Genomic DNA, 27,551 nt, shown 5'->3' on the forward strand with positions numbered 1-27,551 from the left:
TAAGGTCTTGATCTGAATTTGTGAAGTGCCTTGAGATAATCATGTGTTTTGATTGATGCTATACAAATAAAACTGACTCAAATAGAGCTATAAATATTGTACATGTGATGAATTCAGCACATATCTTCAGATTGTGCATAGAAATAGATTACAAAAGCCTGTTTCAAAAAGGCACAGAGAAGTCTCAGATGTCAACCAAATCAAGTTCTCCTTCAATCCTTCAATATGGGTTCCACTAAAAAACCCAAAAGTTTTGTACATTTGATTAATGTAACTCAGATTGTGTATATGCAATAAAAGCCATTGGCACAAGATTGGAAGCTGTACTTTTTTTTTAAACATATATTCGTCCAAAATCCTGATTTGCAGGAGAAATTCGGATTTCAGATTTGGGATCAGCCTGTGTGATTAAGAGCAGATCTTGTTTATCATTGTTGTGTAACCCCAACCACAAAAGTTACATTCATATACATTTTTTTGTGTTTAAAAAAAAAAAAAAAAAAAAAGACCAGTGCTGAATAAAAACACCCCTATTAGAAACTTTGTTTTGTCTATGAGTTCTGTTGTCACCATATGCAGTACATCTGAGTGATGGTCAATAACTTCACTTGATAAAGTGGAAAATGCCAACTGTTTATTTAAAACCCAGCTTGCCTGTAAATCAGCTTCAGTCCACAGAAGATACCACTTCCTGAAAGAGAAGTCAAAGTCAGACTGTTATCCCTCAAATTACAGTTAGACAAACTGTGCTTTGTGTGTTTGGGAGGTCCACCTCTGGTTTGTCTGCGCCTGCTGGGGCAGTTTGTGTACTGGGGGTGGACTCGGCTTTTTTCTCCAGGTTGGTCATGTTCGTTTCTTTTTCTGGGTTCGCTCTCCTGCAGGAAGGAAATACAAAAATGTAGTGGTGCCACTTACAGTAAGTAAATCATCAGATGTCAAGATACAGTGGAGGCTCAGTCTCGTAAAATTTGTTTTGACACCATGTTGTTAAAATTGGAGTATTTGACAGAACTCAGTTTTTACTCAGAACATCAGTTTAAGCTGGTTGGTTAATCTGCTACTGTGTTCCACAGAAGGAAATTTAACCACCTACTGGATAAATTGCAATGAAGAACAGATTGATGAGCTTGTTATCCTCTAGTGGATGATACTGAACTGATGCAGCACTTTTCTAATTAACGTAGGTAAATTGATTCACACATACGTAATTGCAGAAATAAAATGCAATTAGATATGGTTTGTCTGTCATATAGGAGGAGTGTTTTAATGAGTCAACTGACTTAATCTTATTAATCATTTGAATAAGTGTATGTTATGGACCTTTAGTGTTTACTCACTTTATCTGATAAATATCATTCCAGAGATAAAATGAATATCTTATAAGCCATTAATTAATTGCATTGCATTTCTTCATATCATTTTGCAAAAGTTTCTCTTGCAAGTCATTTGTGATAACTACATGTTTTTGCATTATGTTGTCTTACATACATTTATTTCCAGACTGAAGTATCTCAAATTTTGGATAATTTACATCCAATCACTTAATGACCAGACAAATTAATTCTCATTATCCTCAGCTGTAATTTGTGTTTAGAACAAAATGCTACTGTTGCTAACTGAGATTATGAAATAGCTGTTGATTATTAGTCTTAATATGTTCATTGTATGGAGTTAAACCATATCAGATTCATAGTATATGCTCTAACAGAAAGGACATCAGAATAACCTTGAGTTGCCTTTCTTCTTCTTTAACACCACTGCTATCACAGCAATAACCACCAATAATACACAGGCCGCTGCCCCGTAGACTACAGGACTCTTCATGGACTTCAGGAGATGGTCCTGACAGGAGTCTCCACTGTACAGCAGTGAACACACACATGCTGTTTTCCCATCGACCTCCACACATTGTCCTCTGCCGCTGCACCGTCTCTCGCTGCACTCTTTGACGTCGAGGTCCGTGAGCTGGATGCTGATATTCAGGGTTGTGGTCAGACCAGGTTCTTCTGACACAGACGGCAGAGACGGAAGGGGTGAAGCTGAGCTTTGGGGCTGAGTGGGGCCAGGGGCATCACCTGACCTCTGCTCAACACTGAAACCTAAGAGATTACAAAAGCCATACAGATACAAAAAGGTTGTTTTAATGGAACAGTGAAGTTTTAGATTCCAACTAAATCAATTCCCTCTCACTCAATATGGATGCCACTAAAAAACACATACTGTAAGGTCTTTAATACGGCCAGTGTTTGTTTTGTCTGTTCTGTCAATCATTCATTCATCATCATCTGAACCCACTTTTTCCTCACTAGGGTTGCTGGATGCTTATCCCAGCTACTTATGGGTGAAGGCAGGTACACCCTGGACAAGCCACCTGTTCATTGCAGGGCTGACACAGAAACAAACAACTAATCACTCTCGTATTCACAGCTATGGGCAATTTAGATTAACCAATTAACCTATCAGGTTCTGTCAATCAGTCAAATTTTATTTATATAATGCCACATCATAACAAAATTGATCTTATGACACTTTACGTTTAGAGTTGGTCTAAACGAGACTCTTAAGCCAATTCACAGACACCCAGTAGAGTCCTCCAGGAACAACACTTGGTGACAGTGGCAAGAATAAAATGTCCTTTTAACTGACAAAAACCTCAAGCAGAGGATAGTCATCTGCATTGACCAGCCGAGGACCTTTTTTTTTTTTGAAGTTAAGGAAGTATTAACTCTGATCCACAGAGACGCAGTAAGTGATAGTAATACACACCAGCCCTGGATGGCACCCACTGAAAAGAAGCGGAAGTCTGTTCTGAGTTACAGAAACATGCAAGTGCATCATGGTAGACTCCATAAATAATGACAACCTGCTCCTTCTGTACATATTACTAGCTCATTCTAAGATACCAAAAACAGGACAATTTTTATTTTCAAGTGATGATGCACCAATTAAAACACTATAACAACCAATTTTTGCAGTTAGATCCTCCTTAATCCCCCCCCATACCACCTCCAAACAGACTTACAGTTCTCATCGGAGTGGTCGGTGCAGTCTACGTGCCCATTACAGAACTTGCCAACAGGTTGGCATGAGAGTCCATCCAGACACATCCTGCTTCCAGCCGGGCAGTGCTGCTGGTCTGGGCTACAGAGCGTTTCATTCACAAGGACGTGGTCATGGGTACACCTGCATGTGCGACCTCCTGGGGTGGCGAGGCACAAGTGCTGGCAGTTCCCATTGTTGTGTGAGCATTGGTTTGAACCTGTCAAAAGAAAGACAAGAGATGACAAACATGGAGTCGATCACATGGGCCCTAAAGCTTCTTTCATGATCTGACCCATGAGTGAATTTCCAAAATGTACCAGTCTGGCTGGACTTGCTGAACGCCTTTAAGCTGATCACTTCTGAGCCAACCTCAAACCACAGTTTGCTCTGTTGATGCTCATCTCGGTACCAGAGCCTCGTCTTATCTGTAAGAAAACAAAACGCAATGCGGCTGCGTTAAAAATTCAAGAGGTTATTTGAAGATATGTGCAGTGAGAAATTCATGACCTTTATGTGTTGCTGAACAACATCAGCTCCTGGTGCTTCCAACCCAACACATGTTCTTTTGTATAGTACACATCATAAAAGCCATTACCAGAAACAGTCATCCAGAGCAGCAGGTAGTCACTTAGAGCCACAGCGGCCAGACCGTCGCCAACCTTCAACTCACTGTATTTATGGTCATTGAGCTGGATAGAGCCAATTGTTCCCAAACCTGAAGAACAATCAAACTGTTAAAGGATATCAGTCCTTCTCCGCAGAATTCCAATCACGCACTCACTAATTTTGTCAAATAGAAGAAAAATCTAAGACTAAAATTAATAAATTCCAAATAATCTAATGAGAAATATTGTACATAGTCTAGCCAACAAAGTCCCCACCTGGATTTAACTCAACAAATGTTTCAGATTGTTCCACTGCATAATTACTGCTGTGATTAATATGTTTAATTGGAAAAGAGTTCTACAACCATAACAAGTGCAATGAGTTGGCTTCTCATTTCTGAAACAACCATCAATTTGATAGAGTGTAAAGACTGGACTGTGTTTCAGTGAAAAAAAAGGTCATGTGGTCTGTTGAGTCCAGATTGATCCTGTTCCAGAGTAAGTGGTGCATCAGGGTGAGAAGAGAAGTGGGTGAAGGGATTACCCATCATGCCGAGTACTTATAGTACAAGCCTGTGGGAGCAGTGTTATAATCTGAGGTAGCTTCAGTTGGTCAAGTCAGCAACATTATCTTTCAAAAAGAATGACAAATGCGACAGTGAATATGTACCAGAGCCAAAGGTGAAATAAGGCCAAGGCTAGAGGGTAGGAGTGTTTGCCCAGGTTGTGTACAACTGCAGGTAAAATTAGCTTAATTTCCTCCCTTGATTTGGACCATGTGGGCTGGCAATGTGGGATATTAAAGAAAAAATGGCTTTGTATATCATATGACATCCTGAATTTTCTCATCCTACATTTTTTAACCTCTATAAAACAAGATTTTTCGCATGCCCAACCCCTGAAACACTGAAATTCACCGAAGAAAAAAAAAAAGGTGTGGGGGAAGTAGTTGCATGTAACAGTGCTACATTGTTAAATTAGAAAAAACAATTAATAACAGTCTGTTCCAATTAATAAGAGCAAATTTGTTATTCAATTAGTTATCAAAATGTGGTGGTTTCAGATCTCAATAACATTCATAATTTCTTTGTACCTTTTCCACATTTGTTAAATAAAATGTAATTACATTATTTTGATGAATCACTGTAAAATACTCAGATTACTGAATACATTTTTGACAACAATCTGCAGCTTATAATGTTGAACTGAAATCCAATACCAAACAGATTAAAACACTTATAAAGACTATGTGCGAACCAATAAAATGAACTACAAACAATGAACTACAGACAAAAGCCACTTACTGGTGTCAGCCCAGTAAATAGACTCTCCGCTGCTGGAGAAGACCAGTGATGTGGGTCTCACACCATCCTTCCACACCACGCTCCGCTCAGCACCGTCCATGTCTGCACACTCCACAGTCACCACAGTGTCTGTGCCGGTCAGGACCAGGTTGGTGAAACAAACGCGCCCACTTTGAGGGTGAAGCACGATGGACTCTATCCGACCAATACCGTCTTTTATGACAACAGTGGTCCATGCATCTGTGAAGGACGAGACCTGCAGTCGCTGCTGTTTGTTGCTGCTCCAGTACATATTGAGCGTCACCCAGTCCAGAGCCATGGCAGTGATGGTGTCACCCAGGAGCTTCAGCAGCTCACTGTGGGAGGTTAGGTTGGACTCCTGCAGTTTGAAGCTGCTGAGTGAAGTTGTGCTGTCATCTGTTAAATACAGGGTGTGGTCTCGTAGGTTGTAGTCCAGGATTGCAGCCTTGATGCTGGGCAACTGTAGGGCCACGTGTTCAGGCCAGCCCTTCAGGTCTGATGCCGTATGTCTGGACTGCAAGTAGATCTACAGAGATCACTGAGGGTTAAATAAATTAAAACACAACTAATAACATCTTTAAATCAGACAAAGTTGACATTTATCAAGTCTGAAATCGAGTCTTGACCCAAGTCTCAAACTGAGTCAAAGTCAAGACGAGTAAAAGTGTTTTCCATTGAACTGAACGATTTCCAAGTTGGAAATTTTAACATGAAACACTCCCTAGAGTTAGATTTCCACCTCAGAGTGTCAGACATTAATAGTGTGAATTTCCCACTGGGATGAATAAAGTATTTCTAACCAGCCCTGACTTCTGAATCCTACATGGTTGTCCCATGCATTAAACAGTAATGAAATCTATAAAAATATACTATTCATTAGGCACATCTGGTTTATTTGTGTCACATTTAATCAGCTTTATGCACAGTACTGTCCAATGTCCATCTGTGGACATATTATCTACTAATATTGCCACACTAAACTGTATTTTGCTGTGACTAAACAGACTAGAGCTGGTAATGTCTTTTGAAGTATATGTACTAACCTTAATGTCAACCTGGCTGCTAACCCACTGTTGTGTTGTGTTTTGGTCTGTTTGTTTTTTGTCATCTTGTGCTGTATGCAAAGCTGCTGAATACTTGAATTTCCCTTAGAATCAATAAAGTATCTATCTATCCATCTATCTATCCATCTATCCATCAATCCATCTATCCATCTATCCATCTATCGTGTTTTGTTTTCGAAAAGCAGTGATATGATTCTCTATTCTGATGAGGTAAAAACAACAGGAAAAATCTGCATAAGTTATAAACTACATTAGATATAGAAGTAGATTACCATCTTACAAAGGTTTCATCATAGTGAACTTGAACAAAACAGCCAAGCTGTTGTGTGACAAAACTAACAATTTATCCATTGTCTGGGATCTTTAATGTTATTTTGACGCAATTAACAGTTTTGAATCTTCTGCTTATCCTTTTTTGTCCAAATCCACATCCAAGTTCAGTTAAATCTTGATTTTCTTGGGTAAAATTGTTAATTACATGACTCAACTCCAACTCGCATGTCAGGAAACACTAATATCTGAACAACTTCAAATATTCTGTTATAATTCTGACAAAACCTGGGTGATGGTGGAAGATGACTGCATCAACAGGAAAGCTGAATTAACCAGGCTGGAACAGGTCAGACCATCCTCAGCCAGTAAAAGACCAGAGGGGCATTTGCACACAGCCGTGGGCCCCGGAGCCAGGCTGCACAGGTGGGAACAGTCCCTCTTCTCACAGGGGTTCTCGGCTTCCATCTGGAGCTGTGGGTGGATTATCTGCAGGAGAAGTTAAATTTGAACAACACTGCAATTTCATGCAAATTAAACCATCTGGTTCTGCTGTAATTGCAGTAAAAATGGTGACTGCCTTGATTTATAGCAGTACAATTCAGATTTTTTTGTAAAACCAGTGACAAAAGCTGCTCTTACACAAGCAGGGATTATTGATTTCACCAAAAACGGCTCCTGTTGGAGACGTACAGCATACCATAGTTGTTAAGTACGCTCTTTATCCGGCCCTTGTGAGCACTTCACACATGTTAAGTGATCCAAATTTAGTAACCGCATCTCAGTGACTATACTGTCATAGCATCATTTCGACATCCTGCCTGGAATAATTCATATCTTCCTTGCCTTCAAAGCAAAAGGTTGTCTCAGCCTTTTCAGGAGAACTCGTCGTTTTTTGCCAGTGATTTTATGTGCTGCCTGCACCATTCGCTTCTTGGAATCTGACCAGTAAAGCATGTCATTGAACACAGCCAGGGAGAATGGGTTGGCGATCTCTTTCATCTGTAAGATCTGAACAGGAGAGAACACAAGGCATATGTTTATTCCTTCAGTTTTCAGGGCTGTGTATATGTATGAATGCATTTAATTGTATCTCACTACTGGTCCCCTTTCCCAAAGGTTCACCTTTATGTCATCCCCATCCAGTGTTGCAGATCCGATTGCTCTCAGCCTCACATCTGTCCAGTAAACTCTGTCAGACATGGGGTCCACAGTAACACCCCCTGGCCAACCCAGACTGGAGTTTACCACAGCTCGCCGCTCTGACCCGTCCATCCCAGCACGCTCTATCTTCACTGCATTGCCAATTTCTGTCCAGAACATCAACCTGGTAGAGAAAAAAAAAAAAAAAGGAAAACAATGATTTTTTCCTTAAAAGCAGGTACAAGACATAAAATAATATTCTGATGTGAAAAAGAACATGGGTTTAATATGCATTTCTGTCCACATCTTTTTTTTCCTACTTTCATTGAGATTGGGTATTTATTATTATCATCGTCATTCCATATCATATTATTATTCTGCACTCTTGATGAAAAATTTGAATCTCCAGATATGCAAGTAACGTTAGCCCTGATAGAGTTTATCGACTGGGTATTAGATGTTGACAACTTCAATAAGACTACGTTCACACTGCAGATCTTAATGCTCAATTCAGATTTTTTGCTGAAATCCTTTTTGTGCGTGGTTCTTTACATTATAATTTCAATGCGACTTCCATCAGACCCATGTGTGAACAGTCTACAGCCCTGAAGTTATCCGCATATACAGAAGTAGTGATGTCACATGCAGCAAACTGCATTTACAGAGGTAAATATGGATTTTGGATTCATTTCAATGACATAAAAGCCAGAGGAAATGCAACATGACTGTTCAGACTGAAGTCACTTTGCAAAATATCAGATGTGTATTGGATTTAGGACTATGACAGGAGGCCTGGGTCCGATGTGAAGAAGGGAAAAAAAAAAAAAAAAAAAGTCAGATTTGGGCCACTTTTGCCTGCAGTGTGAACACAGCCCAAAACACCACTTTCATTCGTTGTGCACTGACAGCTTCAAGTTGCATAACAATAACAATCTGCACTAAAAAGTTTCTGACATCACAAATCGCACCAGTAAGTATGTCACTTAATTCAGATTTTAAAGCTGCAATGCTTGATAGTTTTTGATATCCTTGGGAGAAAAAAATTGCATATTGCAATTTAAGTGGTCTGAGAGGACAAGGAACTTATACCTATATCGGTTTTTGGGCTGAAGAAGATTTACACTGTGATGCTCATATTTTAGCGCATCGAAGTCAGGTCAGGAATAGGTGATTGACAGCTATAATTGTAGACTGCTCATCACATTCTGTCAGACACAACTTGAAATGTCTACTCCATGGTTCAACACAGAAGCCTGGAAACGTGTCCCAGTGGTGTGAAATAGTGTCAGGTCATTAATATTTATTCTTGATTTGGACCGAGTGGAGAAAGCTGCAGTATTAATGTATGTATTTTCACATTTTGGCATTTTTTGCCCCTGATTTGAGCTTTGTCAGCTGTAAGTGAAAACTGAAGGTTTACCCCTCAAAGAAATTAACTCTGATCAATGGAAGTCAAAGATTACAGCGAATGAACATTGAAATGTACTTCTTTATGAAATGTTGTGTTTATACCCCTTTTGTGGCAGCAGTGCCAGAGAGCGAGGCTGATCCAAGTCTTCATCCAGGATGATGCTTTGGTCCAGTGAGTTCACCGTGGCTGTGGGCAGCTTGATAGCAACAATTTGACTGTTGACCCCATCTATCCAGTACAGGTTCCTCCCAAGCCAGTCCACAGCTACAGAATCAGCTCGCACACCTGGGAATGATGTGACACTTTATTTTAGTGCAGCCCAGTGATCACCTATGTGACCTGCAGCTCAAAAATGAAAACATTGTGAAGCAAAACCTTGAAAATATTAGTTCTTTACAAAGTTGATGTAGCACTACTGCTTTAGGGTTCTCTGTATTCACTAATTACAATATTGGAACGGCAGATGTGCCAAGATTACAACCATTTTCGTAAATTACCATGTCTCACAATTTAGTCAAATATAGAATGGGCTTCTTTTGACGAATTATCCTTAAGTTAGTATAAGTTTCGCAAATGTAAGGCTTCTGATTTAACTGTTGTTCAGAAAAACAATGATTTTCACACCCCACTAAGAGGGAAAGTCAGACGTTTATCACAGAGTTCTGTGTCAAAGCACATTTGTTTTGTTAGTTCCACTAGAAAGTGAAAAAAGTGTGTCCTATGTTGACTTAATAACTTTTATATTTTTAGCTTTTTCCATATTGTTCCTTATTGGCACTTGTATATTAAAGAGGATGACTGATGAAAATTAAGTGTCCTCATCAGCTATATTGAACCAACCTTTAATCAGAGTTCCAGTTGTTTTCTGCTCCAGTGAAGACCAGCCGATGCTTGCAGTGTCCAGACTATCCCAGAAGACCCTCTGCTCTTTCCAGTCATAGTCCAGAGAGAGGATGGCCTTCTCAGCAGAGGAGGACAACACATCTACTCTGCCACTGTGCAGGCCAATCAGGAAGAGATCATTTAGGACGGAAGACAAGAGGAGCGGTTCACCTGGGGGATGATGGGAAGACGATCACTACAGATAGCCCAAGCTGCAAAGCAGTATGGATTAATCTATTTCAATTACACCAATATATCCTATAAACATCCAGATGAAGATGCCTTATTTCAATTAAAATATCTTGGAGTTGAAATTTAGGTAAAAGTACAAAAGTATAGGCAAAAAAGTACTTTAAAGTATTAAAAGAGAAGTACTCCTTATGAAGAATGACTCCTTTCAAAGCAGCGCAGCATTTTATTGTGTCATTTGTGAGTAAGAAACCAGCTTAGATATGGACACTATTGGGTAAATTAGTAATATACCGTCAAATAAACACATTATTTAAAAGGTAATTACAGATGTCAGACAGCTGTAGTAGAATAAAACGTAACAAATGGTCCTGAGATGTAGTGAAGCAGTGAGCTGTGATGTTGTGGTATGGAAAAGATCACTCCCTACTTGTACATAGTTTTTTTTCCTCTCTCTCTTTTATTTGGTTATCTGCCTTTATTTTATGTCCAGACACTGAAAAGAAACATATTTTTTTGGCTTTTAAAGCAGACAACAGATGTATGATAAATGTACATATGATGTACCAGATGCGAATGTCTGAGATTGAATGTCAATAAATAATATATTAAAGAAACAGTGATTTAAAGTGTAAAATTTCAACATAAGTATGTGAAATTGTCCTGAAGTACACTGTGAATAAATGTACATATTTATAGTCACTGATGGATGTTACCAATGATCTTGCAGTTGTGTCCATTGGTCTCCATTACGTAGCCTGGGTGACAGTCACACTGATAGGAACCAGGAGTGTTGGCACAGATCTGACTGCACACACCTGGACTCTGCCCTTCACACTCATCTATGTCAACACAGGTGAAGCCGTCCTCAGCCAGTCTGTATCCAGGTCCACAGCCACAACTCTACACAGCAAGTGAGTAATATTTGAGTGTATTGTTTTTGCAGAAAGATTACCATGAAAGAGCAGGTGAACTTCAAGCACACCAACTAGTGGAAATTCATGGTTCCTCACCGTTCCCTGTGGTGTGGAGTAGCAGGTCTGAGAACAGCCATTATCCTCATCCGTACATTTAATCTGGCAGCTTCCTCCTTCATCTGAGCCATCGGCACAGTTTGGAAAACCATTGCACACCAGGACAGGGTCCAGACACTCCCCATCATCACACTGGAACAGGTGAGGAAGGCATCCCTCCATGTCACCTGGTTTTCACATTTAGTGCAGAATTTAACATATTCAGCTGCAATGTGACTAGGAAAAAAAAAGTCGCACCTTTCTGACACTGAAAGCACAATAGAACCCTTTATATTTTGTCATGTTACATTTTACACATTCTGTAAATAATTGTGTGCTTTCTTGGTCTGGTCTTCTTCAGAAAAAGTTTTCAATTTTAAAAGGACTTCTTGGTTAAATAAAATAAACTATAGAACTGTAATGACAAAATTCATTGTCAAAAAAAAAATTCTCTGCCATGTGTGTCAGTTATATGCATTTTCCAATACTGATGTATTTTACACTGTACTTTTAAAGAAAAGTCACAGACTTTACCATAAAATTAGTAAAATTTTGTGATTTTAACCGAGTCATAAGATACAAAAATTCTGACCATCCTGTTTCTTCTGTTCTTAAATTAGTCTTACATGACCTTTGTGATATTGAAGTACAGAACAGAGGGAATACAATAACAAGCCTTTTTTGTGCACGTTTGGTACAACATAATGTGTAACTACTCACATTCAGCCTCATCGGTGCCATCGTCACAGTCCATCATGTCGTCACACCTCCACGCTGTGGGGATACACTTGGTCTTGGATTTACAAGACCACTGAAACTCACCACAGGTTATTTGAGGCACGGGACAGTCCTGTGAGAGGAAACTTTTTTACTTTCGCATCTCAAACAAATAAGTAAATATTGTGCATCTTTAAATGACACAGTAGGCTGCAAATATTTTATCTGAGTTTATACATATTCTAAACAAATACAGCCAACCAGGACTGTATTTTTCATCTTGCTGAAAGGTTAATACACAAACTCTCACCTTCTCATCTGTGCCATCTTTGCAATCCTGATGTCCATCACAAATCCACTCCTGCACCAGACACTCTTTGCTCTGTGGGCAGCGTTGCTTGGTGATACATACTGGTGGTTTGAGGCATTTCTCCTCATCCGAATGGTCCTGGCAGTCTGGGTATCCATCACAACGTACTTTGTCTGATACACACTCTCCACTAGTGCATTTAAAGTCACTGGCACTGCAGACCTCAACACCTATGGAGATGAAATATAAACAAACAGTATCTCTATCCTTATTCAAATAGACCCAGTTCATCCTGATACATGAAGCAAAATGCAACCTACCACAGTTTGCCTCATCACTTCCATCCAGACAGTCTCTCTCCCCATCACAGATGAAACTGCTGGGAATACAGCGGTTCTTGTCACCACACTGATGGGCACAGGCTTTCGTTGGCTTGAAACATTCCAGTTCATCTGAGTGGTCCCGACACTGGGACACACCGTCACACACCTGGCTCTGCTCTATGCACTTCTTCCCATGTGCACACTGGAACTGGTCTGCAGACAGATGCCATAAAGTAAGGATGATGGCAAGACTTTACAGCAACAATAACACATAATGGCATGCATTTTCCAAAGTGAACATCTATTTGCTTTTACATCCACAACTCAATCTTATTACTACTGTTAATAAAACATATTTGGCACTAAACAAGACACCGAGGCTTCCATAAACACACTGTAATGCATTGAAAAAAGAAAACATGGAACATTTTACCATTTTTTCTGGTTGAATTAAAAACAGAAATAAATCTTTAAATGCGTTATATTAACATCCAATTTCTAGGACACTTTGCATATTGGGATTAGAAGTTTGTGTTACTTTTAATCATGTTATTCATAATCATCATTTGTATTGTACCAATTAATATGATGATGCACTTAAAACATTTATTTCTGTTTTAATTTCATCAGAAACAATGGTTTAAAAAAAAAAAAAGAAACACATGCCATGTTTTTCCTTTTTTTATTGCATTACTGTTTAATAATAATAATTTGCATTTATAGAGCACTTTTCATTCAGCAGAATCTCAAAGTGCTACATAGAAAAGACAGTCCAACAATAAAAAACAATATACTACATCGAGACAAAAGACTAAGCAAATAAACCAAAGCATCATGGTGGGCCCAATAAAATACTGTTAGTGCATAAAAGCTTTTGTACCCTGTTTAGTGGCAAATGTATAGCACTGTCTAATGTCTGTATTATTTCAGACATGATGGCATATGAGGATGTGTTGATGATGTATTCAAGAAATACTAGCTAATGTTGAAAATAATCAAATCAGTGATGGTAGTGTACAGACTAGTGCAGATATCAATGGAAGGCAAGTCACTTTTGGATAGAAATATATAGACAGAGTGCACATAAATAAAACAGTTTTAACTGCACCAATAACCAAGTGCACTCCATACTCCAAGCTATTGTTATTCTTATGGCATTTGTTTCCATTTTTATGCATTAATATTTTAGGCAGTGCCATGCTCCCTTGCAGTAACTGCACAATCCACACAACTTCAGAGCCATGTGTTTTTTCTGCATCCATATGAATGTGAATGCCAGTATATATAGCTGTAGGGAAAAAATAAGACCACATTTTAGGCCCAAGTTTGATTAAAAAAACACTAGAATGTAATGAAGAAAAAGAGGACATCACAAACTATCAGACAAAGCTGAAGCATCAAATAAAAATGTAAAGGTCTAGAGGAAGTTCAAGCCAAGATGCATAGGGGCAGTGATTGAACATCAGCATGAACATGTAATACTGTTTTTGAATCTGTCCTACTTACTGTTAAAGTTTTTTGCAGTTTAAAAAAAAAAAAAAAAAAGATTGCACTCATTTCTTCATTCAAGATCAAAAAACAATGCAGGTTTGTAAATAAACAAGTGCCCCAATAGCTGGTTTTGGGGACGTGTCATCAGTCATTTCTAGAAGACAACAAAAACATGTCCTAGAATTGTAAACCCAGCTTTGTTTCCAGAGCTGGAGAATGAAGCTAAACTTATGGCATTACTACTCTACACACACTAGAGGGCAGTATATTCACTGATAACCCATTGACAAATCATCAGCACAGCCACTTACCCTTTTCACATTGTGTTGAGCATTCCTCTTCATCTGATCCATCTTTGCAGTCTGGTTCTCCATCACAGATATGACTGTGGCGGACACATTCTGTTTTGTCTTTGCAGAGTTTTAAACCCAAGGAACATTCAGTTGGATAGGAGGAGGTAGTAGTAGAAGTAGCTGGCACAGACACTGCAGTGATCCTTTCTTCCTTTTCATCTTTGTCTGATTCAAGCACAGGTCAACAAAATGGACAAACAGTACAATTCAAGACTGTATTTTCTATCATTTGCATGAGTGTGTCTCTCAAGTAAAAATGTATCCTCTTCAATCATTGCCACCTACCACAGTTGGCCTCGTCCGAGCCATCTAAACAGTCCTTCTCTCCATCACAGAGGAAGCTTGCAGGCAAACAACGATTCCTGTTGTCACAGTGGTGAACACAGCCTTCAGGTTTCTTTGAGCAGTCCTTCTCATCAGAGCGGTCCTGACATTGAGATATGCCATCACAGACCTGGTCCTTGTCTATGCACTTCTTCCCGTGGGCACACTGGAACTGGTCTGTTATATCAACATTTGACACAAACATATAAACAAGCTATTTATGCCACAAGTCAAAGGGGTATGCAGATCCTTAACCCCCAAAGATCTAAATGTCCACTGGCGACCAAAGCCATCTACTGATCTAAAATGTTTAATAGCTTTTGAACCACTGACTCTAAATATGTTGAAACAATTCTGGTAAAATGCAGTTTCTCAGCTTTTCAGCAGCATCACATATGATCCTTATAGGTGTTCCGTAGCAAACATGGAAACAGTCATCTTCTGCAATATTGATACACCAATAAATCCATGTAGTTTGACCAATGATAGTAGTCGCACATAATCAGTGAATTAAATATAGTAAAAATGCACAATGCAGAGGATAACATTACAATGAATGGTGGCAAATCACCAATGAAAGTTTAAATAAAGAGAAAGATTAATTTGGAAGGCACCACAAAAATAGTTCTAGGTCTGTAAAGGTTAAGTAAACTGCCACAGCCAAAGGTTCAGCATTCAAAGTATGATTTATCAGCAAAATGTTCTTAAAGAATGAAAAGAAAATTTAGTCATTGTGCTACAAGATTTGCCCAGTCACTGTGATGTTTCCGGACACATTAATGAATATTCTGCCTTTGCCCTACCAGAGTGGATGTTGAAAAATGAGCTCATTTGAACAACTTTAGACCATTGAGTGGTTAAGGAGAATTCTTCAACCCATAAAGGGACATTTAATCTTTCAATGTATCACAAACATTCAACTTGAAAATATTGGGAAATGCAGTTTTCATCCCCTTCCAGTAAAATGTAATCTGAAATTGGGCAGTGCCTGGTACCTTCATTGCATATTGATGCACAGTTCTCTTCATCAGACCCATCCTTGCAGTCAGGCTCTCCATCACACAAATGGTTGTAAAGTATACATTCTGAACCGTCGCTGCACAGTGTAGTGCCAAATTTGCACCTCAGAGGGCTTGTTCCAGCCAAAGCAACTGCTCAAATCAAATGGAAATAAAAGCACGAAACTCATTCACTGAAAATGTAAAAGATCCAGATGATAATGTGTGCTATATTCTGTGTCTGTTTCTTTGTTTTGAGCAGCTTTGATACACCTAACTCACCTTGTAGTGGCCCTGACAGCTGTAACAACACTACACAAAGAAAAAAATATCCACCCATAGCTAATACAGAACCAAAGGCTGTTAAGTGCCACTGTGGTGAGTTTTATAATGTTAACAGGTGAGCTCAATACAACCTGATTGAGCACCTGAGGGGGGAGGAGCTACTGACTCCATTTCAGTATAATCACAATTCAAGATTAAGTACAACAAAGAATCCCACCTGTATTAAAATAATGAATAACCAATAAGAAAAACAAAAAGAAAAAAAAAACTATATCTAAATATAATTTGGCTGTTTTACTGTTTGTTGTGAATAGAAATATTAGGTCAGCGTCTTTAAAAGATATGATAAAACTTTTTATCTTCACACACTCGTAATAGTGGAAAAAAAGTCAAATAAACAATAAGGATTGTCAAGGACATGAACCAGTATGTACGGTATGCTCCTTAAAATCCTCCAATCATTTAATGAATAGGAGGGATTACGAGGTCCTACGTAGCCAGCATGTTTGTTGTGTTGTTCCGGTCTACCTACCCGGGCTAACTAGCTCCAGTAGCACTGGTAGCAACTTGAGAAGAGCCTCCGAGCCTTGTCAAAATTAGCTGTCGTGCAACACAGTTCAGCCACTTTTATGTCAACAAGGAGTTTACAGCGCTGCGCACATCCTCTCTTTGAAAAAGTGGAGTTTTGGACTGTAAAACCGGGGTAAATATTAAAATGCTTTCAGTTGTTTGCTCGACTTTAAAGGATGTTGTTATGTGTTAGAAATATAGCTCCGTTAGCCAGCCAGAGCCAGTTTGGAAGAGTTCGTCCGAGATGCTAACTCATTTTGCTGCCGTACCTCTATTTTACTAAAAGTCTCAAACACTTGGAAATGAAAGATTATCACTTATAGATTTATCAAATAACGTTCTGTGTTAGGAAATGATATGGGTCCTGATTTTTATTGGACGGGCTGACGTTTGGTAGCAAAGTAGCGCGACTTGACTGTTGCGCATTGGAGGGTTTTCGTGGATCACAACAAAAGGATTTTTGATAACAAGCTGGCAGCTAGCTCAGTTAGGCTAATGGCAACGTTAGCTGAACTAGCTAGTTAAGGACATGTCCATGAATTACCTCCAGTGTAGTTAAACACGTTGATTCTGGCTGAGACTGTTTTGATATTTAGTTTTTTAGCTCTCGGAACTAGCGTCAAGCTAACATTAGTGGACTTATTGTTGTGATTTGAGTCAAACAGGCCCCCCCACCGGGCAGCTAGAAGCCGGCCTTCACAAACCAGTTGGTGTTAGCTCTGGGGGGCCTGTCATAATATAACATATTACAAATGTATCTGACAACCCTCACTGGTCTGTGTTATTCATTAAGTCCGTTAGCAGCTCGTCGTGATTGCTTGTATACACTGTATGCGGCAGTATGAGGCACACCCCTCAGGTTAACTTTGTAAGTTTGAAGGCTAGTTAGCATTGATATCGAGCTGTGTTTGTGGGAAGCTAACGTCAAGTGGTAATTTCTGTTACATTCAACAAATGTTTTACTTACGTGGTGTGCTGTTGTGCAATGTGAAATGCATCTAATCAAGCTATCTTACGGCTTTATTCACTATTTCTATTTGTAGTTACTGCTTTATGCTCCTTAATTTGCAAATGGCAAATATTGTCATTCTTTCATTGTGTTGTTTATGTTGTGTTAATGAAGTTTTTTATGTGTGGATCTTTCCCAAGGTGTCCGTCTCTTTTGAGTATATCCTGCTAACACTGGCTTCCGCACTGTGACTCATTGAGCAGTAGAGGGGCCCCCTCAGAACCAGGGCCCAAAACTGTAGCTCCAGGTTTCCCCAGCCTGTGTGTGTGAGAGCTTGTGTTGGGTCCTCTGGAGACTCCCAGCTTGTCCACCTAAGATGTCCTCCATCTTACCATTCACCCCTCCTGTGGTGAAGAGGTTGTTGGGCTGGAAGAAGTCGACCAGTGGCCCAGGTGGAGCAGGTGGCGGAGAGCAGAACGGGCAAGAGGAGAAATGGTGTGAGAAGGCTGTGAAGAGTTTAGTGAAGAAGTTGAAGAAGACAGGCCAGCTTGATGAGCTGGAGAAAGCTATTACCACACAGAACTGCAACACCAAGTGTGTCACCATCCCCAGGTACACTGCACAGTATTCAGTTATTGCTGAAATGATGGTCAGTAAAAGTCTCTGCTCTTGCACATTTGCTGAACTGTTAAAACTGTTTAAAGCTTTATTTGGATTGAGTTAGGGATGGCAGAGATAAAGAAAATCACACATTGCTTTTTATTTTAACGATCATAGCAAGAAATCATAATTAAATTCCTGTCTATTTGTAACTCTTCTTAACGTTAAAACATTTGTATTGCTCCCATTGGGGTGGATATGTTTCAAGGGTGAGAAAAGATGTTCTTTTTATCAGCTAGCCAGCCTTGATTGTCCAGACTCATGCTTACTGGGAACATCATGTTAACAGATTCCTTCCTCAGTAATGTTTGGATGTCTATAGATAACTGACTGGTTGTTATCGCCTGAGAATTGTTCAAGGCTGCTCTATCATCTTTGTAGAGATAGAGAGGCTGGTTCAGCGGGAGTAAATTATTTTTTGTGGAGGATAACTGCATGATAAAAAATTTAATTACAAACTCTAATTGAGTTCCAAGTGGAGCATTGCTGCCAGCCAAAAACATTTTGATTTGATTGGGAAATTTGTTTCCTCCTCTTACCAAAGCAGGCAATTTTAAGCTTTTCTAAACATATTATGTCCTAGAACAGTGCAAAGAGTAATTGTGTTTTAGAATATTCAACTAAGAAGCCTAAGAAGTCTAAGAAGCTGCTGAATATAAGCTGGTTTCCTCAGGTTTTTATATTAGTAGTACTGCATTATTAAATAGTAGTTGAAATCCCACTTAAGTAATTCTTTAGTCAGTACATGTTGTGTTGTTGCAGTATGTAACATGTAGAATTTGTTATTGTCCTGTTATTCAGAAGCAACGACTCATTTTTTTCCTCATTTCACATTTTACTTTTTCTTCATCATTTTCTTGTGAATTTTTTGAGAATGATTAAAATGGAAATATCCCCCCATGATTTCTTCCTTAATTTCCTCCCCTTTTCGTGCCATTGTGTGTCTTCAGTGTTTATTCAAGTGTCTCACTATAAGTGCTGACATAAATGACTGTAAAAATTATTTTCAGTGTTCAATACAATGCCACAGATTTGAAGAATGCTCTTTGTCTCTCCAGCAGTTTCATTGTGTTTTAGCAGAGTCCATGTTTTGTTTTAATTCTGACAAAAAGGCTTCTCTTATTTGAAGTTCCCATCTTTCATTTCCACAGTTGAAAATGAATTTGTCTTTAGTTTCCCATAAGACTCCAATAAAAGAGGCCTTTTACTGTTCACATTATCCATACTGATATTTCTGAATGAGCCATGTCCCATGTTTATCATTTGTTTTTTGTTTTTGTTTTGTTGTTTTCTCTGTGCACAGCAATTGCTCTGAAATATGGGGACTGAGTACACCAAATACGATAGAACAGTGGGATACATCAGGCCTATACAGCTACCCTGACCAAACCAGGTGACTATCCTCAACTATTGTATAGTGTTGCATACAACTTTGATGTGGGAGAGTTGTGATTACAGTGTTGAAAGTGACGGACATTGAGAACATCTTTGTTTCTCGTTCTCGTCACCACTCAATTCAATCCATCTCCATTTCCCTACCTGGTCATATTATGTGTCACCCACCCTCCCCTGTGTATCTTCTACCTGTCTCACCACCATCTCCTGTTTGCTGTCCAATCAGATCCCTGGATGGACGCCTTCAGGTTTCCCACAGAAAGGGGCTTCCCCATGTTATTTACTGCCGCTTGTGGCGATGGCCAGACCTCCACAGCCACCATGAGCTGCGAGCCATTGAGGCCTGCGAGTATGCCTTCCACCTCAAGAAGGATGAGGTCTGCATCAACCCCTACCACTATCAGAGGGTGGAGACCCCAGGTAAGTCATCAGCAACAATCAACGTTCTGTTTCCCGGCATTTTCCCAGTGCAGCATCTAAGTTAGTGCAATGCATAAATATTCTATAAATGTTGTAATAACACTGGTTGAAAGTTTTAGTCCAAAAAATTCTATCAGCATCTTTAGCGCTAAATCTCTCCACGGACCTATGGACAACCTTGTGTTATTTTAAACACAGCTATATCTTTGAGATTTTTCAGTGAGGCTGTCTGAATGCCAAACAGATATGTTTTCAGTATAACAGTGTTAACATATAGACCCAACGGGTTGTAAATGTAAGCCTTAAGATGAGTGAATATGATTTTTACAGGTCATAAAAGCTGATTTGATAAGGAAACTTCAGTAAATAGTATGTTTATAAAGGGGCATTGACGTCAGTCTCTTTTTAAATATTTTTTGGAGGAAAAAAAAAAGTATTCATCATGCTGGAACAAAACTGCGAAACCAAGAAGGAACCAGTAACCACAAATGCAAACTGTGCAGCTTAGTCAGAAGTTAACAGAGCCTACCGAGTGTGTCCTCTCTAATTTTAAGTTGAACAAGTTCCATTGTGAGAAGGGCACTTAAGTAAAGACTTGAATTAGGAAAGTAAGAATGAGGTATTAAGGTATAGGATTCGAACAGGAAGTCCAGAAAATCAAAGCCTGCAACATGTTCTCAGACTCTGATGTTTTTCCACATCCTTCATACTTCTCGTTACTTTTTCATATCCTTCAGTGTGGGTGCCTTAAACTGCTCCAATAGTTGGCTTAAAATAAGTCTTAAATGTAACCCTCTAAAACATGGGTAAATATTTTGGTGTCTATTGAGATTGGTAAAAATTTATCTTGATGCCAAACAGAAATGTTTTCAACTTAACTGTACTTACACATGGTATTTCCTGTTTCTTGTTAGTTTGATGCTTACTGGCAGAGGTTTGGCCTCCTCTTTTATTTAAAAAAGGAAAACTAGTCTCTAATGCAAAGCCTTTGTTTAATGAAGCTTTCCCTCATGTTGAAAGATTCGGAACCAGATGATGGTAGAATCCGCAATGTATCCTGCTTCACAGCACTTAAAACAGCCATTAATCAGTTTAAGATTTCAGTTTAGGTTTCACTGAGGTATTCTAGGATTTCGTCATTATCTTAATGCTTTAGCAAAAAATTTTTTCCCTATAATAGTATTTGTTTTTGAATTATTTTTGCACAACTGTGAACATCTGATGATAATTTTCAAAGTATGTTACGGAGTCTCATTCATTTCTCTGACTTTTGTACCCAACACTGTAGTGCTGCCTCCTGTTCTTGTGCCAAGACACTCAGAAATCCTGACAGAGCTACCGCCTCTGGACGACTACACTCATTCCATACCTGAGAACACAAACTTTCCTGCAGGAATTGAACCTCCAAACAATTATATACCAGGTTAGTTCATCTACACTGAGACTAATCATATTAAACGCGATGCAATGACAAAGCTTTTCAAAACTGCTCTTTTGGAGTTGTCTTTCCTCCCATGCTTCATTATCGTCATATAAGAGGCTTTTCCTCCTAATGCATTATTTCTACAGAAACACCTCCACCAGGATACATCAGTGAGGATGGGGAGGCTAGTGATCAACAGATGAATCAAAGTATGGACACAGGTACCCTAGACTAGTACATCCTCTCCTTCTGCTTCATGTCTGTCTGCCTCACCTCCTTGTCCAGATTTTAAAAAATATATATATCATCTGTTTTCTGTTATGGGAAATATAAACTCTAGATAGAGATTTTGACATGGTGTGTTCAAGTGTATTGCTATTATTTTTTTTTACTCTGTCATTTACATTATCTTGTAATAGAAGGCAAATGAGAACATTGTCATTTCAGTGGCATCTGAAAATTTCGTGACAGTAACATCGGTTTCTGTCAGTTTTTACCTCCAGAAACTGAAGAAAATGTAGATAAAATATCCCTTTTCCTTTGCCAATTAATACCCATGAATATATGCATATATGTTCACTCATAATTGATTGTCAATTATTCAAAGGTATACACAGTTGGCAATATGTAAGAATTTGGAGTTTAGCATTTATGGTACTGAAAACTTTAATAGAATCTCAGTACACACCTTGAATGCATTTTGGATGGCGTTTTATTATTATGTGATAGCTACCTGCATTACTGTGACTTTTTAATCTGGTCCATCTCCTATTTCTCATCATCTTGTCTTCAGTAAATCAGTGATGTACTGTTTTTCTTTGTTAGGTTCTCCAGCAGAACTGTCTCCCAGCACTCTGTCTCCTGTTAATCATAGCATGGGTAAGAAAACTGCTGCAAAGCTTTTGTTTTGCCGATAGGGCTGCGGTGCCACTGGTCATGGACCATGGAATCCATGTGCCTCAATCCCTACCTGCATAAACTGAGAGATTCATCAGATACATCAGTAGCCACCTTTAGCCTGTACTCTGTGCCCCCACAAGCCAAAAATGACCTGTGTAAATAATGCACTAATGCCATTACTTTCTTACATCATTCTGTAGTTCAGTTTCTTCCATAGTGGTAAAGGTTGAGAGGGACATTTTGATTTAAAAGGCCAATGGACACACTTTGATATACATCCTTAGCATCGACAGTAAATTCATCTGATGTAATAATGCCTATTGGTCCAAAGGTACTAAATGTGCATTCTGTGGACCGTGCCAAGTTCCAAGTTGTACCAGATATAGGTATATACGAAACAGATTTTTATATTCTGTTGACATCAGTATGTGATTCATAGCTGATGGTTGGATTTCTTAGGCACACCCAGCTGACAACATATAAGAAATAGATGGAAGGATTTATGGTACTAAAACATTTATTATAATCTCAGTGCATCTTCATCTTCTTGTCAGCATTATGACTGTATTTTGTGAACTTTATTCAGACTTGCCTTAGTCCCATCAACAGTGTCAAATGTACAAATAGAGACTGTTGTGACAAACATCCTGATGAACCTTCTCTGCTGTAGACCTGCAACCGGTGACTTACTCAGAGCCGGCCTTCTGGTGCTCGATAGCCTACTACGAGCTGAACCAGCGTGTTGGGGAAACGTTTCACGCGTCTCAGCCCTCACTGACAGTGGATGGATTCACAGATCCATCAAATTCTGAGCGTTTCTGCCTGGGTCTACTGTCTAATGTCAACAGGAACGCTACTGTGGAGATGACCAGGAGACACATAGGTATGTTGGAATACTTTAATCAGCCCGTTGGTCTTTCAGAAATGGGTCCTCTGTCACATCAATTCATTGTTTGTTTCCTTTCAGGAAGAGGAGTTAGGCTTTACTACATTGGAGGAGAGGTATTTGCTGAGTGCCTGAGTGATAGCGCCATCTTTGTCCAGAGTCCAAACTGCAACCAGCGGTATGGTTGGCATCCAGCAACAGTGTGTAAAATTCCTCCAGGTAATACGCTCAATAATACATTAGATAGCCCGTGAATATTTGCAACTATCTACATGTAAACATGTTCTGAAAGGCTCTTTAGTTCACAATTACTAAACTAGAGCTCTTATTCCTTCACTAACAAATGCTGAGATGGCAGCTGGTGTCAGCTAGAATTCACAGATCCACATTAACGTTTTTTAAAAGATCTCAAATACATACACAATTGTTGGGAGATGTTTCAGTCCCCACTGAAACGACTCATCCAGCATCATCCTCTCAAAGCAACACTAATGCTAACGGTGTCCAAACTGAAATTGCACAGCAGCAGACAAATGCCATCTGACAGCCAAATGTCAGTGGGAGAGTCAAAGCTTTTCCATCATGGTATTTTCTGAAATGCCATGGAGAAGCATTGCATAAACTGATGCTGTTTTTTCTGGTGTGTGTGTTTTTTCAGGTTGTAATTTAAAAATCTTCAACAACCAGGAATTTGCAGCCCTGCTGGCTCAGTCAGTCAACCAGGGGTTTGAAGCTGTCTACCAGCTCACCAGGATGTGTACCATCCGCATGAGCTTTGTCAAAGGCTGGGGAGCCGAGTACAGGTGAGAACTAGCACTAAAGAAATATCTGCACAGCCTGTGAAGTAACAGCAGATGTTAAAAATGGGTGCCACAGGTCATCATAGTTTGACATGGAGTTTTAAGCTCTAGATACAAAATGAATACTAACTGGCACAGTTTTGAAAATGCGCAGCTTGTCCTCAACATTACAGAAATGACAGCAGTAGCAAACACTCACAAAGAAATGTAGCCATCTAACATGTTAAGTTACTGCTTGCGGCACTCAAGAAAAGTTGATACTTGACTAAACTATGTGTCTGACAGTTTGTTTTAAGACTGTCTTTCTAATCTCTGTACTTGTGTCTTTTCATTTCTGCAGTAAAAACTAAAGCTAGACCAGTTAATGGCCAATTAATCTGAGCCGATAGGACGTAAAGTATCTGTATTGGCAGCAGTGGAAGCTCATAGTGACCAACAGCCTCTTATGGGCTTCTCATAAGGCGTGTAGAAATCTGCGCATAGTTTTTCTGTTTCTGTAGCTCAGGAAATGTGTAGAAATACTACATATAGTATAATGTTGATCACAGGTTGCATATTTTGTACATGCACCTGTTTTCCATTTATACATACTGTAAATGATGTTCTCTGATGTTGAGGATGACATGTTCATCACCTCATCAAAAGGAGAATCTATGTATCAGCAGCGCCACATGACCTTTGTCCATTGCTCCACAGTACCCTGGTAAATAGATGGCTGTTTAAGAAATGAGAAGAATCCCTTAGGAATAAAGAAGTTATTGCAGGCGAAACATGTTGGGCTCTTAACATTTTGCTTAATTAAATCCAGGTGGGACTTGTTTTTCTTTGTCAGGCTGTATATTTTGACACTTGGTACAAAAAATTGAATATCACCAAGGAATGTTTCCAGTTCTTTGGAAGATGAAGTCATCACCTCCTATTGTTTTTCACACCCATTTCCTTCACCATGAATTTCAAATAAAGCTCTACAAACCACAGTGGTGTGAACCGTGTCAAGTCACAGGTGGTTGTGGGTTTGAGTACTTTGTCGGCAGAGCACAGACACTAATATTTACATCTTTGTTTCCCAGACGGCAGACTGTCACAAGCACTCCATGCTGGATCGAGCTGCATTTAAATGGACCCCTGCAGTGGCTGGACAAGGTTCTGACCCAGATGGGTTCCCCTTCTGCACGCTGCTCCAGTATGTCCTAAACAGCTAAGGAAACGCCCAAAAACGCAGCCCATTACAAAGATCATCAAATTCTTAACTTGTGAGTCCTTTCATGGAAAAAATGGAAACCCCACAGAATTAATTTTCTGTAACATACTTCATAGTATTTGTGGCCCAGCTCCACATCCCTCTTTTAACTTTACACACAGAAACACACACCCATACACGCATACACTAAAGAACAAATGCACCTACACTTTTGCACTCACTCACACACACACACATAGACTTTTCAGTAAACAATTTGGCACTTTGTTACCCATCTATGTCATGCACCTTGTTAAATTGCTTTCCCCCAAATCCTTAATATTAGATCTATTTGTGGTACAAATAAAATGTATATTGGTTTTTAGTCCAGGAAGTAGGGGAAATACCAAAAATATCTGTGAATAGTTTCTCAGTATTGAAACTTGCTTGTATGAGTAACACAAGCTTGAATGCTAAAACGATTTTGTTCGAGCCCACCCCAACCATTGTTCTGTCCCTGAGTTTACTTTTTTCTGGGAAACTTGGCCCCATCTTTTGTCAGAGGGAGTTAGCTCGATGAAGAAACGATGGCCTTGGTGGTCATTCTCCTCTGAGGGGAAGCACCACAATGTGTTTATGAAATTTGGTCTTGGAATGGACTTCACTCTTTGCCAGTATGGCCCTTTTGTAAACCCTTGGTGTGTGTCGTTGTAAGACATACACTTTAATGGACGAATAGGAATGTTAGTTTAAGAAAAAAAGATATCAAAAACTTAAACAAACTGCAAACTCAGTCCGGCTGTAGTTAATTTTGTTGTCATTATATGGCACTCTTTGTGACCTTAGTTTAGTTGATTTGCATCCCCACTTCGCAGCCTGGTATGGAAGCTAAAGAGACATTTGCCAGGTTTTGCAGGGTGCACTGGGCAGGGACCAGAGAATATCAGCTGTTAGTAAGAGCTTTTTTCTCTTTTTGACACGACACTGGGAGTCCTGGGCTCTCCAAGGTGAAGCATTAGAAGTCTCACCAGGAGAAATTGAAGGTATCAATGAATTCATTCTGTTTTTAGCCTATATCCCCATTGTTTTGCTACTTTTTGTATTCTCATGTATTTTTATATATAAATATACTTAAAATTTTCTGTCGTTCACTTTTTATTAAAGTAATATTTTAAAGACCACAGCTGTTTCTAAAGTGATGTGGAGGGCATGGAGCATTCCCTTGTTTAGCCCAGCAGGTTCAGTTTAAATTCATTTCCAATCGCAGCTCTTTGTGTTGGTTTAAGAAGAAGAAATCACTGCCCCACATGACGTGTAGCCTCTATTCTGTACTTTGTTTTTCCAAAGAAATCTGGTGCATTTAAAGTACACAAAGCAACTCATTTGCCTGAAACCCCGAATCTACTTTCCTGTAATGCTTTTAATGATCCCAGAGGCATGTAAAACTTGGTAATGGCCGCTCTTTCATTCATCTCTTCACCATTTTTTGGAGAACACATGTGACCTCTTAAAGCCTTTCGGTGCTTAGTCAAGCGGGTTAAGGTCAACTTGATATAATTGGCTTTCAAAATGTTACAGAAACATGGGAGTGTACCACTTTACTTCCATGGGAAAAGAGTGAATGTGCCTGCACACTGGGACATTCTGTGTTAATGTGTGTATTGTATTTGTTCTGTCTATAAAATACAGTATGTACAACAAGACTTATTAGCTTAAACTCTGCCATTCTTGTCATTATGTGGCTGTTGCGAGTTTAACATGTTTCCCCCTCCCTTCTTTTTGATGTAAATGTGTTTACCTTATGGCACTAGTGATTGTACTCTAAGTGCACCTAGTGAGTTGGATTTGGGGGACTGAACCATGTGTTAGGGTCCAGTGTTACATTGTTTTTATCTTTGGCCTACAACATATGAATGTGAAAAAAATACATTACAAAAACTGACGTGGACCAGACGTACATATACATAACAGTAGTACAGTATGTGTGTATTTAACAGTAATCTTTTTGCAAAGCAGTCAGTACAGTAGATGTCGCAGTTGTTTTACCAGTAGAGGGCGGTATTGATAGAGCAGTTCTTTTATTTCTGACCATAAGCTTCTCAGGCGTGTGGCATATTATGCAGACTTCATAAAACACTAATAAAGATTTTTATTCTCATGATTTTCTTTGTCTTGTGTATTTATTTATGAGACTCGTGTAATAAAGTTCTGCTAAACCCAAATTCAGATTATGTCTTAATCTTCTTATCCCATAAATGATTGATTGAAGTGTTTGTTTCAGTCAGACTGCAGACAATGCTGGGATTGAAGTCAAGATATTAGAACTGGTTTTTAATTATACTCAGCCCAGCTCTTTACAGTAAAACCTATAATGTGCATTAAAGATGCAGTGTTATGTAATTTACCTAGCCATTGGTTTACCACTTGTCTAAGAGTGACTGCATTGGCACATTACAACATTAAATGCAGATATGTGTATTTGTTGGTCATACAAATACTATAATAAATAATTCAAATAAATTATTTAAAGGTGGTATTCTCCATACCTTGTAATATTTAGCAGGTACGAGTAACTTTTTCAGAAGTACCAATAGTGCTATATTTTCACACTGTTCGTTTAAAT

General features: G+C 39.1%; 2 protein-coding genes across 3 annotated transcripts; one reads left to right on the forward strand and one right to left on the reverse strand.

The window, feature by feature from the left end:
• Positions 1-638: 638 nt before the first annotated feature.
• Positions 639-15,800, reverse strand: lrp13 (low-density lipoprotein receptor related-protein 13). The gene is made up of 19 exons (XM_030143142.1): positions 15,743-15,800; positions 15,458-15,613; positions 12,292-12,507; positions 11,972-12,201; positions 11,665-11,794; positions 10,945-11,132; positions 10,648-10,834; positions 9,701-9,913; positions 8,962-9,145; positions 7,432-7,633; positions 7,153-7,317; positions 6,595-6,795; positions 4,952-5,498; positions 3,638-3,757; positions 3,360-3,467; positions 3,023-3,259; positions 1,727-2,099; positions 773-875; positions 639-691 (listed from the first exon to the last, which is right to left on the reverse strand). Exons 1-19 carry the CDS (start codon positions 15,798-15,800, stop codon positions 668-670), a joined length of 3,642 nt encoding a protein of 1,213 aa, XP_029999002.1. The 3' UTR covers positions 639-667.
• Positions 15,801-16,269: 469 nt separating this feature from the next.
• On the forward strand, positions 16,270-27,089 carry LOC115425515 (mothers against decapentaplegic homolog 2). 2 transcript variants are annotated; one of them, XM_030143143.1, is made up of 11 exons: positions 16,270-16,448; positions 17,465-17,876; positions 19,228-19,317; positions 19,546-19,739; positions 21,028-21,162; positions 21,309-21,383; positions 21,988-22,041; positions 22,733-22,945; positions 23,030-23,167; positions 23,607-23,751; positions 24,819-27,089. In XM_030143143.1, exons 2-11 carry the CDS (start codon positions 17,641-17,643, stop codon positions 24,940-24,942), a joined length of 1,404 nt encoding a protein of 467 aa, XP_029999003.1. In that variant the 5' UTR covers positions 16,270-16,448; positions 17,465-17,640; the 3' UTR covers positions 24,943-27,089. The 2 variants fall into 2 exon arrangements, with proteins under 2 accessions (XP_029999003.1, XP_029999004.1); XM_030143144.1 differs by having other exon boundaries at positions 21,309-21,371.
• The last annotated feature ends 462 nt before the right edge of the window (positions 27,090-27,551 follow it).

The sequence above is a fragment of the Sphaeramia orbicularis genome, chromosome 9 (assembly GCF_902148855.1).
Source record: "Sphaeramia orbicularis chromosome 9, fSphaOr1.1, whole genome shotgun sequence".
Lineage (NCBI taxonomy): Eukaryota > Metazoa > Chordata > Actinopteri > Kurtiformes > Apogonidae > Sphaeramia > Sphaeramia orbicularis.

Coding starts and splice junctions, on each gene's coding strand:
- lrp13 (XM_030143142.1), bottom strand. CDS start 15,800: ATGGGTGGATATTTTTTTCTTTGTGTAGTGTTGTTACAGCTGTCAGGG. Junction 12,508..15,457: donor TGCATCAATATGCAATGAAG/GTACCAGGCACT, acceptor ATCTGTCTGCAG/ACCAGTTCCAGTGTGCACAT. Junction 5,499..6,594: donor CATCTTCCACCATCACCCAG/GTTTTGTCAGAA, acceptor TGATCTCTGTAG/ATCTACTTGCAGTCCAGACA.
- LOC115425515 (XM_030143143.1), top strand. CDS start 17,641: ATGTCCTCCATCTTACCATTCACCCCTCCTGTGGTGAAGAGGTTGTTG. Junction 21,384..21,987: donor GAATCAAAGTATGGACACAG/GTACCCTAGACT, acceptor TTTCTTTGTTAG/GTTCTCCAGCAGAACTGTCT. Junction 22,946..23,029: donor GATGACCAGGAGACACATAG/GTATGTTGGAAT, acceptor GTTTCCTTTCAG/GAAGAGGAGTTAGGCTTTAC.